Consider the following 18,607-nt stretch of genomic DNA (forward strand, 5'->3'; position numbering starts at 1 on the left):
GAGGATTACTGTGGGATTCCTTTCCCAGCAGTGAGTGGCCGTACTTCCACGAAGGCAGTGTTTATCTATTCATGTAGCACTGAGGCCTCCTTTCTCTCTATTTTTTTTCATTTGGTACTGGGAATGTCTCTAAATTATTTAGAGAGCCAGCGGAGTTAGAGCATCATATCCACTCTTACTATTAAAATGCATTCTTAAATAATGAATTTGAATGTAAAAATCGAAGATTTCCTCTAAGATGATAGTAATGAGGACATTTGTGAGGGTGAAAAGAATCGGCGAGAGAGCAGAGAGGCTTTGTGACCACAGCAGCTCAACTTTGCCTGATCCAAAGTCCCCATGTCAGATTGCCCTTAATCTGATCATTATCAGCAGTCTTGACTTCTTGACACAGTAATCTAGAAAGTTGCGCTCAGCACTGTATCACATGTACAAAATGTGGTTTGACAGTGCAGTGCAGACAGAGGTGCTGAACTCAACACAGTATCTAAGGGTTTGCTTCATCCTTCATTATGATCCAGTGCTCAGTATGTTCAGCTTGACTACAATACATCATTGTAAGGGTGATGCATGTTTGTGTGATTGATTACAAAGAAAGGATTACGGTGCATATTTGGGTAAGAGCAGGGATGATAGATGAGACATGTTATTGTAAAGCGTTTGTCAGGAGGAGGACTGGCACAGAGGTCATAAGACACACAGAAGCCATTCAGTTTCATAATGTATGGGTGCCTCAATTACATAAGTAAATCATAGTCATGTTTTGCTGAATTAAGTGAAACCAAATTTAACAAATGTATCCTAGTAAACACCAACATAACAGACTGTTCACTGTCAACAATTTTAATGGATTGAGTTGAAACATTTCTTTCGGTTGCAGTTGATAATTTGACATTTTCATAGTGATTCAGTGACTTGTGCTTCAGGGAAAGTTGCATTTATAAACAGCATTACCTCATATAAGTGAGGGTGCCCCACTTAGAAAACCTCTTTCAATACAAAGTCTTATTTAAAGAGGAAGAATCCTGAAAAGATCACATGAAACGGTACACCGTGGACAGTCAAAATGAAAAGAAACTGGAAAAATAGGCTAAGTGATCCATTTACATGGCAGCTTGAGCTTTTTGTGCCACTGAACATTACCCTCTGCCCCAGTCTTCTCTCAGCACCATTACTGTTCAGTCTCTCTCTGTGTCCAAGCAGCATGCCTTTCCTCTTTGGGCTGTCGTACCCAGCGAGAGCTGCTGCGTGGTGACTGCATCTACTCGAGCTTGAAATCTGAGCCCATTATGTCAACAGATGTTACAGACAGAGAGGTGCGCAAGCGTGAGATAGGCAAAGATATACAAGAGTGAGCAGAGGAAGAGAGACACATGTATAAAACAATTGATAAAAAAGGAAACAAACACTGAAGAGCATTTGGTTTTATAGTTAATAAATGAACCAAAAATTACCAAATGCAGGGACAGTGCATAGTCGAATGAATATCAAGGTTCTTTTTCTGGAGCTGGAAAAGGATTTGTTGAAAAATGAAAGAGCTGGGATTATTTCTTTGAACAGATTCAATATTATTTTTCTCCCTTCTAATAAATTATAAAAACACACAAGAACTTGGTGTAAATGTATGTTTTACTCACATATACATCAATGGGCACTTGTCAGAACTCAAATAACACATACACCCTGCCAGTAGCACTTCATAAAATAAGCCGAGACAAAAAGTTGCAATTTTGTGAGGATTACCTGTTTAAAATGGCCTGCCCATGTCTGCTAGACAGTATTTTCAACATGAATAACACCGATTTTGATCATTTTAATAATTTCTTAAGAATTAGTGTTCTGATCTAATCAACATATGAGCTGAACAGGTGGAGATGGAGCATAAAGAGAAATGAAATAGCCAGAGTTCTACTTGCCAATAAATCTTATTGTATTTCAAAAGTACAAAAGTGTTTCAGTGGCAGAAAACAGCCTCACAGAGGAAGTGCTCTTGGTCAAACAAGCACACGGACATTGTCAAGAGGACACACCACAGCACACATGAAGAATAAGCTTTTCCTACAAAACACTTAATCCAGACATATAATCTTTGCTTGAAACTGTGGGAAGAAAGCATCAGATTTCAGTTTGCTCCCTACATTTTAGAATGAAAAAGCAAATAGGGGCATTTCATTTGGACCCTGGCACAAGTTTTGTATCAGCTAAAGCGTGCGTTTTGTTATTTATACTTTGACAACAGTAAATAGTAACAATGGCAGTTTTATCTTACACCAACTGTTGGCCCCAGTCAGAAGTGCAACTTCATTGCTGTCTTTCACTCATGGAAACTCCTGCATCCCAAAAACAGTGCCAGACAGCAAGTGCATCAGCTTTACTTTACAATTTCCTATCTATCTCCAAACAGGCTCTATCACTCCATACAGGTTTTTCCCTTTATATACATGCTCATTCTCTCTAAATCTCATCTCCATCCCCCCCTCATATGATCTTCAGCAACAGCTCGTAGGTGGCATTGATGATCCCCCAGGAGAGGAGTGAACGGTGGTAGTTGAGGTGGGCCCCTCTGAACAACATGGCCAAACTGCCACCCCTTTCTCTCCACACTGTTAGCAGCACCTTCCTGCAAGGCTGAAAGGCTCCACCAACCTGAGACTGAGCCCTTGACTTTACCACATTTAATGGATAGAACATGATGCCAAGGCCTGCCCCCAACAACCCTCCACAAACAAAATCAATAACCAAGTGACCTGCTCGACTAGTGGCTTCTGGGAGCTGCTCCTTGATGGGCCCGCGGAGCCCAAAGAAGAGCACATTGCTTGGGCCATTACGGAGGAGTATGGGCACAAGGCCACGGTAGCACTCTCTGACACCGTACTCAGACAGAAGTGTTCGGAACGTGTGAGCTGTGTTGTTGAAGCGCCCATAGTGCCGATGGTCTTGTAGGAGAGTCTGCACACGCTCAAATGGAGTCAGTAAGGCCTCTGTTGTTCCTGCCAACGCTGCAGCAAAGCTTCGGGTGATCAGCTCCGGCACACCGGTGCCAACGGCCCTGTCTAGTAAGACTCTAGAGAAGTCCTCGTACAGGCCAAACATGATGGCCACTGTAGTGCTCTTCTGGAGTAGCGGGGGCAACAGGCCCCGGTAAAGATTCCTCAGCCCATCCCTTTGGAGCTGCCGCACTGCCTCAGTGGCCGACACGCCATGCAGCTGCTGGCGGAACAGCACCTTCTGGATGGGGAAGGTCACCACAATGTTGGTAAAAGCTGCAATGGAGCCACAGACGTAGTGCTTCCCATGATTGCCCAGCTTGGCACTCAGAACCCCAGCAGGCAGCAGGGAGTGGCCTCCTTTAGTCAGGGCAGCCTGAGGCTGAGGTGTCCGGGCCGACTTAGAGTCCATGGTGCTAACAGCCATGAGAGACTCAGTGCTCCACAGCCTGTTCCTCCAACTTCACATTGGCACTGCACTCTTCTGTGAAATATATACACTGAGAAAGAGAGAGGAAAGATCAGATATACTTATCAAGCTTCATGACCTTATTTTTACAGTTTATTTTGCCTTCATTTGACAGTATGGGAGACAGAAAACATGGGAGAATGAGGCAGTGATGACCACAAAGGACAAATGGGATTTAATTTGGGCACAATCACATAACTGTTTAAAACATTTAAAACACTAATAATAAAGATTTATTCATGTTTGTCAAAGATATGTACATAGACTTTTAAAAACAATGCAGTTAATAGTAAATAACATTTTTAACATTCATTTTGCTGAGAAAATACTATAGAAATCAAAATACATGAAATCAAATGCAGCGAGTAGATTGTTAAATATTAAATGTGTATAAAACTACACTGTATAGTGTAGCACAATTTCTTTTTGCACGTCTGCCAACATGTCTGCTGATACAATTTATTTGTTAAACTCTTCTCTATATATTGTCTAAAATATAAATAATCAGTTGGGGTCTAGACTAAATGGCCCATACATGCTACGTGTCGGCTTAAACGGACTGAAATGTTTAACCTCCTCCACCTGCTTTCAACGTGTACAACCAGGCTGCCCTAACTGGCCACTGATAAGGGTTATTACATAATTCAACGGACTGATAAGTGTCAGCTTAGTTATGGGGGAGGAAAGCACAGCTATGAGCGGCAGAAGACACTGATCCATTCATTTAATGTGCGTTACAAAGCACCATGTATTCTACATTAGCACAAAGCTTTAAATGTAGTTCTACTTTTGTTGAAGCGTTAAAGGAGCCAGTGGCACACCCTACCACATACAATAACAACAACAAATCTGCTCGAGTGACAGCAAGGTCTTACCAAAATTTAAAAAAAAGAGTTCATCTTATAGAGCATGTTGTCTTGGAGTTGTCTAAACATAGACCAAGGAGGAGATAGGGGTGGAGAAGCTGTGAGGTCATTAGAGGTCACAGCATGTCAACCAAAATACCACTCCAGAAATCCCTAGACAGTTGTGGGTCAGTATGCCACGACTTTTGTGAGCCTGTCATTGAATTTAAAAGAAAATATAATAAAACTATAGTATAAAAAAAATAAAATATTATTGCACTGTTACCATTGTAATTCCTCAACACACAACTACATTTGATCACCACCAACATTATGATGAGTTTTACAGGCACAATTTCAACATTCAGAGTGAATGACCTATTATACCTTGGTTAATAGAGTACACCTGACTGCTGATGGATCTGATCTTTCATTTTGCTATGTCAGTGTTTGTCAGTGTTGCCATTTGTAACCCCGGAAGTACGCATTTTCCAATGACCGATGACGTTAAAAGTTACAATTTAAAACAATCACAACATGATACTGATACTTTTACTAAGCAACATGATAATGATAATTTTCCATTACTAAACCCTTACGAACACAAACCCTGTATGCACAGCTTCTTTGATACTCGTCTTGTCGTGTCATGCCTGTTGTCCTGACATGCCTTCAAGCTGTAGGCTGGCACAGACATATGGGCCTGCTCTCTGTCAACTATTATATTACAACAAAGACACGAAGTAATTGTATCTACTGCACGACTAGCTTGCTAACAGATGAACAAATCACCGACGGGCTAGCATATTTAGCGTTAGCTCAGTAGCTGGACACCAACATGCTAGGCTGGTTAGCCAATTCAGCTAGCTCAACAGTGCTAGGGACTGGGCCTTCGAGGTTATGCTAGTAACAGTCAGTCTAGTTGACGTTTAAAGCAAAGAGAAGAAGGGCTGACACGAGAACACTGTCAGATATAACGACTGCATGCTCCCGCATAATACTTGTCTGCTTAGCATGCTAAGTGGTTAGCATAATCAGAGTCAAATCGGACGAGTGCTGATTGATGATTGGTTAGGGACTTCGTTGACAGCAACTGAATGTCAAGAAGCAAAAGAGCGTCGCACAGTGCTGGTCAAGCCGTCGGGCTTATAAATTAGTCTTTACCTGCCGTGTACACCAGTAGCTGTCCTGTCCCCGGACAGGTGGAGTGCAGTTATTCTCAGGGTAGCTGGGCACAACTGTAGGTCGTGTCTGCAGCCCCCGCAGCAGCAGGTGACAGCTAGCAGAAATGCATCTCCAGCGCATGCGCACTACTGCAGATTTGATAGTATATGGATGTGGCAACGACTGTTTAGGAAGCTTCTTTCACATTCACACTTACTTACATCTATAACACGATGTTAACAGTGGATAGTTTATGTGTGGAAATTATTCCGGATTTTCGATGTTGACTTGGAAGCTAAAACGACCCCTTTTTTTTGACAGGGCTTGAATGTTGGTCGTAAAGCAGAATGGAGCGTTAATTTTACGACAGCAGTATGACGTCAGTGTCGTAACGTCGGAATTGTCGGTAAATAAGTAACGCTAGCTAGCTTTGACTGGTATTTTTTACATTTAGTCGTTGTTTTTGTTGATACGCATGGGTGTTAAAAGTAAATAAGATAATTAAATAATAGAACAGGGCCTGGTGAACAACTCTAGCGAATATGCTAACGGACACTCTCACAGCTAACGCTAGCTAGCTGTATGTTGCTAGCTGTACTCATACATTTTGCATAGAGCAGCTCTCTTTAGCTTAACGCCATCGTTGGCTCCTGTTTGCACCTGACATTTGTTCACAGAGACGTGTGCGTGTTAGAGAGCCGTATGCATTAAAACACAACGTGTTGGGTCAGTTTGTCGCCTTCGGCACTGAAATCTCAATTCATGTAAAATGTCAGCGCAAAAAGACTGCGAGTTTTTGGTGAAAAGAGCCCGAGAGCTGGTGTCCGATGATCCGTGTGCGGCCAAAGCCTGGCTCATCACTGCCAGAACCCTTTACCCCACTGATTTCAACATACAGGTAACATAAGGACACACCTCAGCTGCTTATAGTCCAACCACTGGATTTGTAGTTTCTTGTACAAGCCAAGTTCACTTGTTTGAAATGTGTAGATCCTCCTTTATGAGTCTTTTGTTAAAATATGATTGACATGTTTTCACAGTATGAAATGTACATCATTGAGCGCAATGCAGAGAGGACAGCTTCAGCAGGGAGACTGCTGTATGACATGTGAGTTAAAGTGAACTATCTCTGTGTTACTGGTGTTGATGTCAAGTGGTCCTGACTCTGAGCTAACAGTTGTCAATGACTTCTGCTTGTAGGTTTATAAACTTTCCAGATCAGCCTATAGTTTGGCGAGAAATCAGTGTAATCACAGCTGCCCTGCGCAGTGACTCTCAGGACAAACATGCACAGTTTCTACGAGGTGAGAGGAGATGCCTGCCTTGTTACTATACAGGCCATGCATACAGTACATTAGTAAATATCACAACATCGTTTTTTGACAATGTTTGGAAATCTGTCTTTATGTTTTTCCCCCAGGGCTTTTTGAGACACTGCCTGGCCGTGTGCAGTGTGAGATGCTATTGAAAGCCACTGAGCAGTGTTTCAACACTTTGGAGAAGGCAGAGATGCTGCTCCTCCTACTTAAACGCTTTCCAGAGTCTGTGGTCCAACACGGGGTATGTAATGATAGCATTGCGCTTGTGTGTTGTCTTTTGAACATAGAGTAAATTACACTTAAGCAATCAGTGGTAACATTTTGTTGTATGTTTAGGTCAATCTAGGAGAAACATTGTTAGAAGCGGAGGCATCGGAGAACGTGGAGACTCCTGTCAACTGCTTCAGAAAACTTTTTGGTGAGTGGAACAAGTTCATTAAAACGGTTACAAACGTCCACTTGCTATATGCATTGACTTTGACACTAATTTGTTCCTATCATTACAGTGTGTGATGTCCTTCCCTTGGTCATAAACAACATGGACATGCGCTTGCCGGCCAGCCTGATGCAGAAGTACATGCTGAAAGCAGCTGAATTCTATATTGGCTATGTTACCCGTGGACCGTCACCTGATGTACAGATACAGGGTAAACTTTATGATGTTGTTCTTTCCTTTTATCTTCATGCTAACCCAGTGTGATCACTTTAAACTTCAAGATTTCTTGAGGTCTGTCTCCATATTTTTCTCCTCACTGCCTGCCTGACATTTTTTTCCTCTTCCTCTTGTCCTTTGTGTCAGGCTCTCAAGAAGGTGGATCTCTCAAGTCACCCAGTGTGTCCCGTGGCTCCCAGCGTTATGTGATTGATGGCCTGTCGGAGAAGTCATCGGTGGTGGCAGAACCTTGGGAGAGGCTGTTAGATATCCTCTCTGTGGTTGGAGCACGCTGCGAGTGGCAGGGAGACAAGGGACAGAGGTAGTCTATCTGTCTGCCTGTCAATCAGCCAGTACCGTTAAACAGGGTTCTGTTTTATTCTGGTGATTCTTGATATAAAAAAGTGATGGTATATTACCGACACCTATCTTAAATTAGTGCACTCTTAAGTAGGGATGCAGAGATTGTGAAATTCTAGGCAAATACAGATGTTTTGAAAGATGTTTTGCATCCCTTAGTCTAATACAACAGCCCTGCAATGAATCCTGTGTCAAGAAGGTGTCAGTTTATGGTAAAAGTAGTTTAGAGAATGTTGATTAAACCTCATGGTAATTTTGGAGTCTGTAGTTTTGTGATGCTGTTGATCTATACTTACACATTACTAATCTTGTAATCTACTGAGAGGTATTATAAAACTATTAATATTTTTAGAAATAAGTATACAGTCATTGATAAAAGAATGAAAGATTAATGTCCATATAAGAGAATCAGACAATGTATCATAATGACATTTATTTGTAAGGCAGCATATATGTTTTCAGAACAAAAACAGACTGATACACAGTATAATGTGCTAGTAGTATATTACATTATTACATTATATTGCACAACAGTCAGTACTAAACATAGTCTTGATTTAAAATTTAAAAAACATTATAAATTGTCACATAAGCATGCAAATTCCATCATGTGTCAAGAAGTCTGTAAATGTGAGAAGCATCGGGAATAAGAAGGTTCAGATCACTTGTACATGTTATATAGACTTATATATGTGTAGCAATGGACATTTGAAGGCTAGTATAGATATTTTGTTGTTTTTGTGTGTACCCTTTGCTGTAGGAGTTACGTGGACATGCTGCAGAGAGTAAAGGAGCTGTGTCACTACCTGCCTGGTCTGGAAGGAGACACGAGATCCCGCTGCTGCAGTCAAGTTGTCATCTGTGCTGCGCTCGTCCTTTTCCGCAGCGCCTTCCTTTATGTCTCATCTGTACAGCCTGCGCTGTTCCAGGGTCAGCCTCTGTCTTTTAAAGCATACACAGTATTAGTTGTTAATTTCACTCTAGTTTTTCAGGTTATGCATCTTCATTGTCTTTTCAATGAATAGTTAAATGATCTAATGATGTGTTTATTGTTTGACAGCTGTGAATGCCTTGAGTTCGGGGCCGTGGATCCTTGTAGAGGATTTGAGCTCGGTGTATAATGATGTGGAGGTGGAAAGAGGAGCCGTGAAACATGCACATAAGAAACGCAAACTGGCAGATGGGAGAGATAAGACAATGGTGAGGACTGATCAGAAATCATAGATGTTTCTACCTGATTTTTTGAAAGCCGAGAAAGATGGACAAATTACTTTAAGTGTGAGATTATAGTGTTTTTCCATCATGCCTTCTACTTTATTAATCTTTATGTATGTGTGTGTGTGCGTGTGTCATTGTAGAGCTCAGATGATGAGGAAGGGTTAGGAAAAGGTCGAGGTCGACACATTTTAGTAAACAAGACTGAGATGCCCAGCTGGTCAGAGACTCTGGACAGCTTCCGCACAGCGAGGGAGAGCTGGGACCTCCTTCACTCTCATGACGGCCTGGAAACTGGTAAACAGCTGTTCAGTTCATGTGTTTTTGTGTTTTACACACCCAGACAAGGTCCAGTCACTCCAACACAATATCATTAATTGGCAAACACAACAGCCGCAGGTGTATTCCTATGGCTTTTAAAAAGAGTCTTGATACAACTCACCAGTTATCTTAAAGTAGGTATACGGGAACTAAAAGTGTTAATTATTTGTTAATTATTTGAATGGACCTTTGCATTTTAACAGAGTTCAAGAAGATCTGTGCTTCTTGGAAGACGGACAGCTGGCTGTGGTTCAGAATATTCCTCACCGACATGATCATATACCAGGCAAGGAGACATGTTTGAACATTTTATACAGGATTAAATTAAAACTTTATTGGTTCCTATGAGGAAATGTATATATAAATATATCTTCTTTTATTTACTATTTAACGAATGAGGCAAAAAGAGCTCAGGATATAGATATTTATAAATGTTAAAATGTCTTTTCATGTGCCTCATGAGTTTTCAGTGAATACATGCTGAGTGTGTGTCTGTGTGTCTGTGTGTGTCTGTGTCTCCAGGGACAGTATCGTAAGGCCCTCTCCAGCCTGCACCAGATGGCTGCAGTGCAGCAGCCTCAGCCTGGCCAGCAGAGCCCCTCAGGTCAGGCCAGTCTGGAGCACCACAGGGCCCTCATACAGCAGGCCTCCTGCCACTACGCACTGGGAGAATACAGGGTACACACATGCTCACACTCACAATCTTGCATACACAAGCACTCTTACATAAGTCTGGTAGGCATCAGGAGACATGCATATATAAACCAGGTTGCATGTCTCTTCATTCTCAAATCACATTTTGATGTACATGGAGCAGGTATTGTTGTCTCTTTGTATTCCTGAAATTTGTGAAATTTATTCTATTATTCTTTAGACATTTCTTGTTATAATCTTGTCAACACTGAAGTCTGTATTGCACTGTTCGTCCTGCAGGTGGGGCTGGAGTTAAGGTCAATTTTAGAGGCACATAACTGCAGCAGAGTTCAACTTGTAGAGATTTGGTTTTAGTATATTATAGTGCTTCTAACCTACCTGAATATACTTAGTTATGACCAGATTTATACCAGATTTTGAACATGCATAGCTTTATTACGTAACATTATTTGAAATGCACTAAATTATCTTTAAACTTGTGTACAGGTTCCAATAAGGACAGGCCTAGCAATAATAAATCCAGCCCTCCCATTTTTACACATGTGATGCATGTATTGTACTCTATCTGTTAATCAGATGGCCTGTGAGAAGCTGCTTGATGTCGTCGGTGGACTGGTGCCGCCAAACCAAGTACCGACAAAGACTCCAGAGGATCAGGGTAGAGTCAAGACAAAAACAAGGAAAGGTAAAGTCATTTCCTGCTTTTGTAAAACAACGTTCAGCAACTGATTCTGACATATAAAAAGCCTTTAATTTGTTTTGTAAAACTGACATCTAATATAGCTTTTGAATTTAGTGTAAAAGGTTTCATATTTAGAAATGATGTACTAAAATTTGGGACATTGTGTTTGTGGGTGTGTGTGTTTGACAGATTTTTGCGACCAGTAACACACCACAACTTCCCTTTGCTGCAATTTACGTATTCATGCGAAAGAACTGACCTTTGTTGAAACCATCATGTGACAGAGAAATACATAACTGTGATTATCAGAACAGTACGCAGTGATTCATTTTTGTCATGTTTAGGTAATGACCTGAGGCTGCTTCCCTGCACCAGCAAAGCTGGGTTACCCTTCTGCCTCCAGCTGATGCTGGCCTGCTTCAAGGTAACTAGTTTAAGTCTGTGTAAATGCATGAAATTTGGATATTAAACTTTGTATAATCCACTTTCTTAATTCTCATTCTGTCCAATCAGCTCCGTGCCTTTACAGACAGCCGAGACGACCTGTCCCTCGGTCATGTGGTGGTGCTCCTGCAGCATGACTGGCCACAGGGCGAGATGCTGTTTTTAAAGGCAGTGGATAAGATCTGTCAGCAAGGCAGTTTCCAGTATGAGAATTTCTTCAACTACGTCACCAGTATCCTTTTCAATAACCACACGCACAAACAAATCAGAGAATGGATTTTGAAATATCAACTATAAACTAGTTAGTTCAGTCAGTCTAACTCAGGGCAAGGGGCCTCACCCAGGACACATTGCAAGTAGTTGTAGTAATGTTTTTATTGGTTCTTATTATGTATTATTTATTTATTCAAAGTATACCTTCATTGGTTTTGTGGAACATGCTTTTTCAAGGTCAGAAGTAAAGTTTAGATGTTCTGCGTAAAATGCTGTTAATATTAGAGGTCTGTGTACACCTGTACAACATGTTTGGTGTGTGTCCCTTACTTTTATTCAGAGCATATTCTAATGTTTTAAACCTATACTTCGGGTACTTCTACCTTAAATACCAATTTTTTTGTCAGCTGGCAACAGTCTATCGTCAGTGCAGAAAATGAGTATTGAAATTCTTTCAAATATTCAGAATCACAGATTGACTAGACTGAATTTTAGACTGAATGAAACTGAAGTTACTTTGCAGTAACTTTGTCTGCGTTCTCTTGTCATGGATGTTAGTTTCCATAAGCTCATGATTTTTGTCAGACATCGACATGCTGGAGGAGTTTGCGTACCTACGCACACCAGAAGGGGGAAGGATTCAACTGGAGCTGCTGCCCAATCAGGGAATGCTGATCAAGTAAGAACCTGGCATTCAGAAACGTTTCAGTTGGCATCGTGACTCTGCACACTCCCGTTCTGTTGCTGTTTTCAAAGAGAACAGTGTTAATGATTGATGATCTAAGTAGACATGGCCTGTGGGGAAAATTGTTACTTTGAAAATGCTGTTAATTAGAAAGAGAAGTGGTTTATGGTAAAATAAAGCTTCTAACAGACTCCTTAATTCATTGCTGTAGACGTAAACACTCTTGAATGCACCCTCACTGACTGAGAGTTGTTGAATATTGCTGTCCCTCAGGAACCCTAGTCCCGCCCTGGGGGTGGAGTTAAATACCCTTCTGCTACAAGGGGTGCAGACGATGGACAGGTACCCAGGGCCCCACCTCCCACAGTCCCATCCCACCCCAACACCAGTCACCCTTCTTTCATCCCCAACTTCCAGGCTTGTCATCCCCCAGTTTTATTTGGGCCTGTCATTTTACATCAAGAGTTAGTCGTTCTTTGATTTCCTGTCGGCGTTTGTTTCTTTGAGCCATCGCTCGTCTTTCTGTGGTCATCACTGTTGTCGTTGTTGTTGTTATTTGAGGATGATGTTGGTCTTGATGTGCAGTCAATTTAGTTTCTTGCCTTTTCATAACACTTGATCTCATTTCATTTGTGGACACGTTTTATGTGGTTTTTATTTATGATGATGAAACCTGACTGGCTGATTTATGTACGTAAGGAAAAAGGAACTTGCTGCTTGCATGATTTTGTCTTTACTGCATAGATCTCAGTCTCCCTGTTTATGACAAATAATCTCAAAATAATACATTTCTGACCATATGTATGTCTGTTCATTTTGTATATACTGTTGTTTCTTCAGACACCACACAGTGACCCGTGGGATCACCAAAGGAGTGAAGGAAGATTTCCGTCTGGCTATGGAGAGGCAGGTGTCGCGCTGTGGAGAGAACCTGTTCAGCGTGCTTCACCGTTTCTGCATCAACGAGAAAATCATCATCATCCAGTCACTCCCTTGACACCTGGCCTGTGACTTTTATACCTTTTCATAGTTCGATATTTTGGGAACAGCTGGACTGACTTTATGACCCCATCAGCTGTTGGCCAACACAGGACTCATTTCTATCGGTCTTGTCTTCATCATTCATCAATGAACTGTAGCAAAAAGAAAAAATCTCCTTGCCTTAAATGTGGATCTGGCTCATGCAGTTTTTAATGGTATGTGTGTAGTTTCCTGTGCTTAACCGCTTTTGAAGTGGTTTAATCATATAGTGAGATTTTGTGGGAGTAAATATTGAGGAAATGAATGAAGTGCATTTTTGAAAGTCTTTTGTAAAGTTTATTTGTTTTGTTACAAACACCATCAAATTGTTAGTTTATGTTAATGTTTCCAGTAAATGTGATTTAAAGAAGATTTGATATTTTGATTTATTACAACAGTCAGTTCATCACCAGTTCATTCTACAAAATTAGAAATTAGATGCTGTTGCTCAAGAAAGTACGCTTGTGTAACACTGGAAATACAGTATACATGCTTTATTTTCTCTTTCTCTCCAGATGTTTTACTCCTGTGTTCCCTCTCCCTTCTGTCCCTTTCTCACTTCCTCTTTCCACTTCCTTTTTTTTTGAATTTCCAACTTCTGGCCTTGAAGCGTTCATTGTGCACAATGCTAAAAGTGAACATGAAAGATAGCTGACTTACAAATAAATGATCATTTGGATAGTGTGCACACAATTGACGGCAGCAGTGCAGTCTTTTTGCATATATAAACAAAACAGAGGAGGAAAAACAACGCACATAATACACTTTACATTTTTATACTTGGAAGCGTATCTGAGTATACCATCACTAGCTTTATACAAATAGTGTGGACTACAAGTTCTGAGTTGTCTTGAACGTCATCAATCCTCTAGTTCTGTGACTGGAGCGTTTGGCAGGTCCACCTGTAGGGCAGCTCTGAGGTTGGCCCAGAACAGTCTTTGCTTGGCCCTGTCCTGAGGCCACTCCAAGTATGTGTGTCGGCCCATCATGGACTTCAGCTGGTAGTACTTGGATGGGATCAGGTACTGAGGTAGAGGCTCGAGCAGCACCAGCACAATGCTGTCTGGGCCATGACCAAGGCGGTGGTGGCTGGCGAAGTACAATTCATAATGGCACCAGTCGCTCTTGACAAAATGAGCCGAGAGCACAAACACGGAGCGTCTGCTTTTCTCCACACAGCTCATGATGTTCTCGATGATTGTCTTTCCCGGCACAAAGTGTTTCTCATGGTGGCAGATTCGGAGCCTTCCTGAAGGGCCTTCAAGGTTGGGGAGGAGGGAGTTGTGCACCCAGTCTGCGTCATGCTGGCTGTAAGACACAAATGCATGAAACTCAACACCCACCAGATCTTCAGGTCGAAGTTGTCGCCTTCTGGCACGATGTTTGGCTCTGGTCCACTGCCAGATCATGCCCATATACCAGGGAATGTCCAAACGATGGCACAGAGTCAGAACTACAAGAATCAAAAACACTGCTGGGCACAAGATGGTGGCAGCTAGAAGGCCAACATTACAGGAGACCACTGGGATCCAGATGTTGTTCAAGGTGGAGTCTCTAATGGTCTCAGGGTAGATGCAGTAATAGCCTGATGGCCAACTCAACAATTCAATGCCTATGTCACTTCTCTTCTTTTCAGTCATGCCAAGACTTATGAAACTCCTCAGAGCGCAGGTGCAGGTGAAGGGGTTGTGACTGACATCCAGTGTTTTCAGTTTGGGGCAGCTTTCCAGCTTGTTCACAGACGGGGCGTGGATGGAGTTGGACTTGAGCAGAAGCACGTTCAGTATGGGCAAACCTTTACACACTGGCAGGTCCCGCAGCCTGTTAGCATTTAGATTGAGTGATGAAAGGTTTTCCAGATGCATGACGGATGCTGGTACCACAGAAACCTGATTGTTCTGGAGGTCCAGTGTCTCTGTTCCGTTTGGGACACATTTAAAAACTGAGTCCGTCAGACGATTAGAAGACAGAGACATATTGGTGATGTTTGCTGGCCAGACACATTTTTCCACACCATCGTAAACCAGCTGGTTGAAGCCAAGGTCCAGATGTTGCAGGGATGTCATGTGTTGCATGCGTTTGCTCAGCACTTGAAAGTTCTTAAGATTGTTGCCCACCAGAGTCAGTTTCTTCAGGTTGGCTAGATTCTCACATTCAATAAATTGTTTATTCTTCACACTGGAGAAGATGGAGTCAGATAGAGCACAAAGGGAGAAATCCAGCTGGAGCAATTGACTCTGTGACTCAGGGCATGTCATGTGTATGATTGAAGTCTCAAGGATTGCTAAACTCTCCACTGGTAGGTTGATGAAAAAGTCGTATACAACCTCTTGTGAAAAAAAGAAAGACATCACCCTCGCCCTTCTGGCCGTGAAGGACTTCATTTTAGATGTTTTCGCCACAGGAGTATCTTCAAAAGGCAAAGTGTGCATTGCCACATCAGAGGCGCCCATATGGCTAATGGATGTTCCCAGAACTACATTTACATAGTTAGTTAAATCGGACCAGCTGATTGTTATGTTGGTGAGATGAAGATAAGATGTGTGGATTTCTGCTCTCTCACTTAACTGCTTACTTTGACTACTGAAGCCTCCTGTCACATTCATCAACTCCACTTCAACAAAGAGTGACAGAGCATCTCCGAACAGATCGTGGTCCAGTATCTGATTCCTAGTCAACGCTATCTGAAGCCGTTGAGCTTGAACATCCTTCAGACTGCCTGCTTCATAAACCAGTTGACCCTCCAGGGAAAGTGTCAGTGTAAGTAGTTTCACTTCAGCAATATTCCTGAAATCACCCAAATGGATGTCTTTAGCTCCAAGTGCTAACCATTCAAGTTTTACCAGGGAACTGAACTCACTCCCGAGTGTCATCGTGAGAAAGTCGTTGCAGGTCAAATTCAGCACCCGAAGGTTCTTTGTGTGGAGCAGGTACCACTGACCTGACAGGTTCTTCAGCCTGTTGTGTGACAGGTCTAGATCCTGCAGGAGTGGTGTGTCGAGGAACGTGTCTGGATCGATCTCCTCCAAGCTGTTCCATGAAATGTTGAGAGACTTCAGGTGAATGGTGTTATTGAAGTCTCCTTGGTGAAGCTGCTGTATGTGGTTGCATGATAGGTCTAAAACCTCAACTGTCTCTGGCAGGTCTCTTGGGACAGAGGAGAGATTTTGGGATGAGCGGTTGACGTTGGTTTCAGAGGATGAAGCACTCAGCTGGAGTCCCACCAATATGGCTGCTGCCCAGATGGCAGCGCACACAGGCCTCATTGTTTTTCTGCATTGAAGTAAAAAAAATAAACATACATGTTATTATTGATTCAAACACTCAGTTGCCAGGTGATTCGGTACACGTAGCTAAAACTAATGCAGTCTAATACAAGAGTCTTGCAATAAGTCAAACCTCCGTCAAGGTCATAATTTTGTTGAATGTGTTTTGAGTTTAAATTGAGAGTCTTGTCTTTATAGACCCAACTTAACTTGACATGGTGCTAACAACAGCAGTCACATCTGGGTAGACAGGATCGGACATGTAAAATTGCCAACTTATTTATTTCTGTTGACATTTTTAGCTAACTGTGGAGGACTGTAACTGCCAAAATCAAGAACAAAAAATAAATAGATGACTCAGTAAATAAATGAATATGTCATTATATGCAGCAAACAATAAGTTAATTAAATTAAAATAAATGTAGACATTAATTTATTGATGAAATGGATCTTTCGGTTTTAACTTGCTCCTGTATTTACTTACCTTCGTATTATTTCCCCTACTTATTTATGTACCCATTTTAATTTCAATTATTTTTAAATGTATTTATTTAGGACACACTTTGAATGACAGCCCCCTCATGAGCAAATTGAAGCAGAAATGCATCAAGAATTTAACAGGAAAAATAAGTAAGGATTGGACAAAATAATAGTAACAGTCAGTCTAAACCCACCTTAAACAGTTGCAACAAAACCAAACATTCTAACTCTTGTGAAGGAAGTATCTATGCAGGACGGTTGAGTGTGCCTAATAAAGTGGCAACTAAGTAAATATACAGTATATGTAAGTTGACACTGAAACCCGCAGTGTTCCTCTGCTTAGTCATATGAGGACGAACCTTGTACCCAGTAAAAACCATCAACTAACAATGAATGTGTTAAGTGTTACCTTTGAATTCAATTGAAATTAAACCACCTTTAGTAGTAAGTTTAGGATTACTTGTGCATCCACACGTCCCAAAACAAATTCAGTCAAAACAGATATTTATTTCCTTAAATTGCATTCACATTTTAAATACTCCGTCGAGTCCAATGCAAAGTTTCTGCCATTATGCTTCTAACGCTTTTCTCTGCTTCTGTCTGTCTGTGTTGATAGACCATGATTGAAATAACATTTTAAAAACTAAGTAAAACCCTTAATAAATAAAGTCCTCTCTAAATAAAACAAAAGTATACAGTGGACAGACAAAAGAGTGAGCTCACCTGTTCTGACGTCAGATGGATTTTTCAGAAGAAACACTGCACCTTAATATGTTATCGAGTTTTTAATGAGTTGACATGTCGCAGTCCGTCATATCTGAATACCTTCAAAATCACTTCAATGGTGCAAAGAGTGCACAAACAAAAACCCAATCATGAGGGTCACGCTCTGTTGCTTTTCTTCTTGTTTTTATTTTTGAAACCGCCCCTACTGATGTTGCTATATATAATGAGGCAGAGATGACATTCACATGGAAATGAAAGCAACTCAACACTATTATAAAATCGTACATCCTCTTTTCACTTCCCTTTGAATGACTGCACAGAGGTTTTTTAGAGAAGGAACCCATTTTGGGAGAGAGAAAGTATTTAAGTGTACTCCGTTATTCAGATTTAAATCCATTAAGATTTGAATAGCTTACTGTTCTTTTTGCTCTTATCAGGTGGACTGCATTAAGATGTTGATCCTCTGTTCAACATCTTTATAAAAGTTTGATTCATTGACACAAAGAAATGAGTTCACCCTTTCTGTAGTATCATCGCGACCACTCTGAGGTCAGTCTGGGTTGTGGATGACCATTTCCCAACTCAATTACCTTAACCTCCACTAATGCCTTGAGGCAGAGTGTATCCTGGACGACTGCCCTGTTTACTCAAGACACTGTCGTTAATGATGGAGGATGAGGGAGGGGTTTTTTGATTGGCTTTGATTTGATTTATTTTATCAAATACAGTCACACATGCACACACACACACATTTCACAGCAATGTTTTTAGACCAGCAGCACCGGTGTTTTTGTGGGTGACTGGCTGTTACTCATTGGGCAAAGTGGAGCTAAATTGAATAAGGTTATATGAGGTGGTGTCACTGTTCTCACCTGGCGTGGTTTGATCAAATCTTAGGTGCTTTGCAGCTCCTGGCCATAAGACAACAGAAAACAGCCTGTTTGTTTTAGATTCTCATCGTTCCCTCTTTTGCAATAAATGTCCTCAATGTCTGTTGATCATGTGAATTCATATTGGAAAAATTTAATTAATTAACTCCAAAGTGATGCTTGTTGTTTTTCAGCACAGGCAAACCTAATTAAAGAGGTCCAAAAACACTGTATGT

At 41.4% G+C, this 18,607-nt stretch overlaps 3 protein-coding genes across 3 annotated transcripts; 1 reads left to right on the top strand and 2 right to left on the bottom strand.

Annotated features, from left to right (window-relative positions):
* Positions 1–827: 827 nt before the first annotated feature.
* Positions 828–5,606, bottom strand: slc25a51b (solute carrier family 25 member 51b). The gene is made up of 2 exons (XM_073486638.1): positions 5,466–5,606; positions 828–3,487 (listed from the first exon to the last, which is right to left on the bottom strand). Exon 2 carries the CDS (start codon positions 3,412–3,414, stop codon positions 2,479–2,481), a length of 936 nt encoding a protein of 311 aa, XP_073342739.1. The 5' UTR covers positions 3,415–3,487; positions 5,466–5,606; the 3' UTR covers positions 828–2,478.
* A 225-nt stretch (positions 5,607–5,831) lies between these two features.
* ints10 (integrator complex subunit 10) lies at positions 5,832–13,402 on the top strand. The gene is made up of 17 exons (XM_073486637.1): positions 5,832–6,363; positions 6,506–6,573; positions 6,666–6,769; positions 6,886–7,025; positions 7,121–7,202; positions 7,291–7,431; positions 7,584–7,758; positions 8,557–8,726; positions 8,857–8,996; positions 9,155–9,308; positions 9,536–9,618; positions 9,855–10,010; positions 10,563–10,671; positions 11,013–11,092; positions 11,182–11,344; positions 11,911–12,004; positions 12,851–13,402. The coding sequence occupies exons 1-17, from the start codon at positions 6,235–6,237 to the stop codon at positions 13,005–13,007; spliced, it is 2,145 nt and encodes a 714-aa protein (XP_073342738.1). The 5' UTR covers positions 5,832–6,234; the 3' UTR covers positions 13,008–13,402.
* tlr1 (toll-like receptor 1) lies at positions 13,315–17,616 on the bottom strand. The gene is made up of 2 exons (XM_073486636.1): positions 17,500–17,616; positions 13,315–16,303 (listed from the first exon to the last, which is right to left on the bottom strand). The coding sequence occupies exon 2, from the start codon at positions 16,294–16,296 to the stop codon at positions 13,891–13,893; it is 2,406 nt and encodes an 801-aa protein (XP_073342737.1). The 5' UTR covers positions 16,297–16,303; positions 17,500–17,616; the 3' UTR covers positions 13,315–13,890.
* Positions 17,617–18,607: the final 991 nt, after the last annotated feature.

Source organism: Pagrus major, chromosome 18 (assembly GCF_040436345.1).
Source record: "Pagrus major chromosome 18, Pma_NU_1.0".
In the NCBI taxonomy this organism is placed as follows: Eukaryota; Metazoa; Chordata; class Actinopteri; order Spariformes; family Sparidae; genus Pagrus; species Pagrus major.

Coding starts and splice junctions, on each gene's coding strand:
- slc25a51b (XM_073486638.1), bottom strand. CDS start 3,414: ATGGCTGTTAGCACCATGGACTCTAAGTCGGCCCGGACACCTCAGCCT.
- ints10 (XM_073486637.1), top strand. CDS start 6,235: ATGTCAGCGCAAAAAGACTGCGAGTTTTTGGTGAAAAGAGCCCGAGAG. Junction 6,364..6,505: donor CCACTGATTTCAACATACAG/GTAACATAAGGA, acceptor ATGTTTTCACAG/TATGAAATGTACATCATTGA. Junction 10,011..10,562: donor ACGCACTGGGAGAATACAGG/GTACACACATGC, acceptor TCTGTTAATCAG/ATGGCCTGTGAGAAGCTGCT.
- tlr1 (XM_073486636.1), bottom strand. CDS start 16,296: ATGAGGCCTGTGTGCGCTGCCATCTGGGCAGCAGCCATATTGGTGGGA.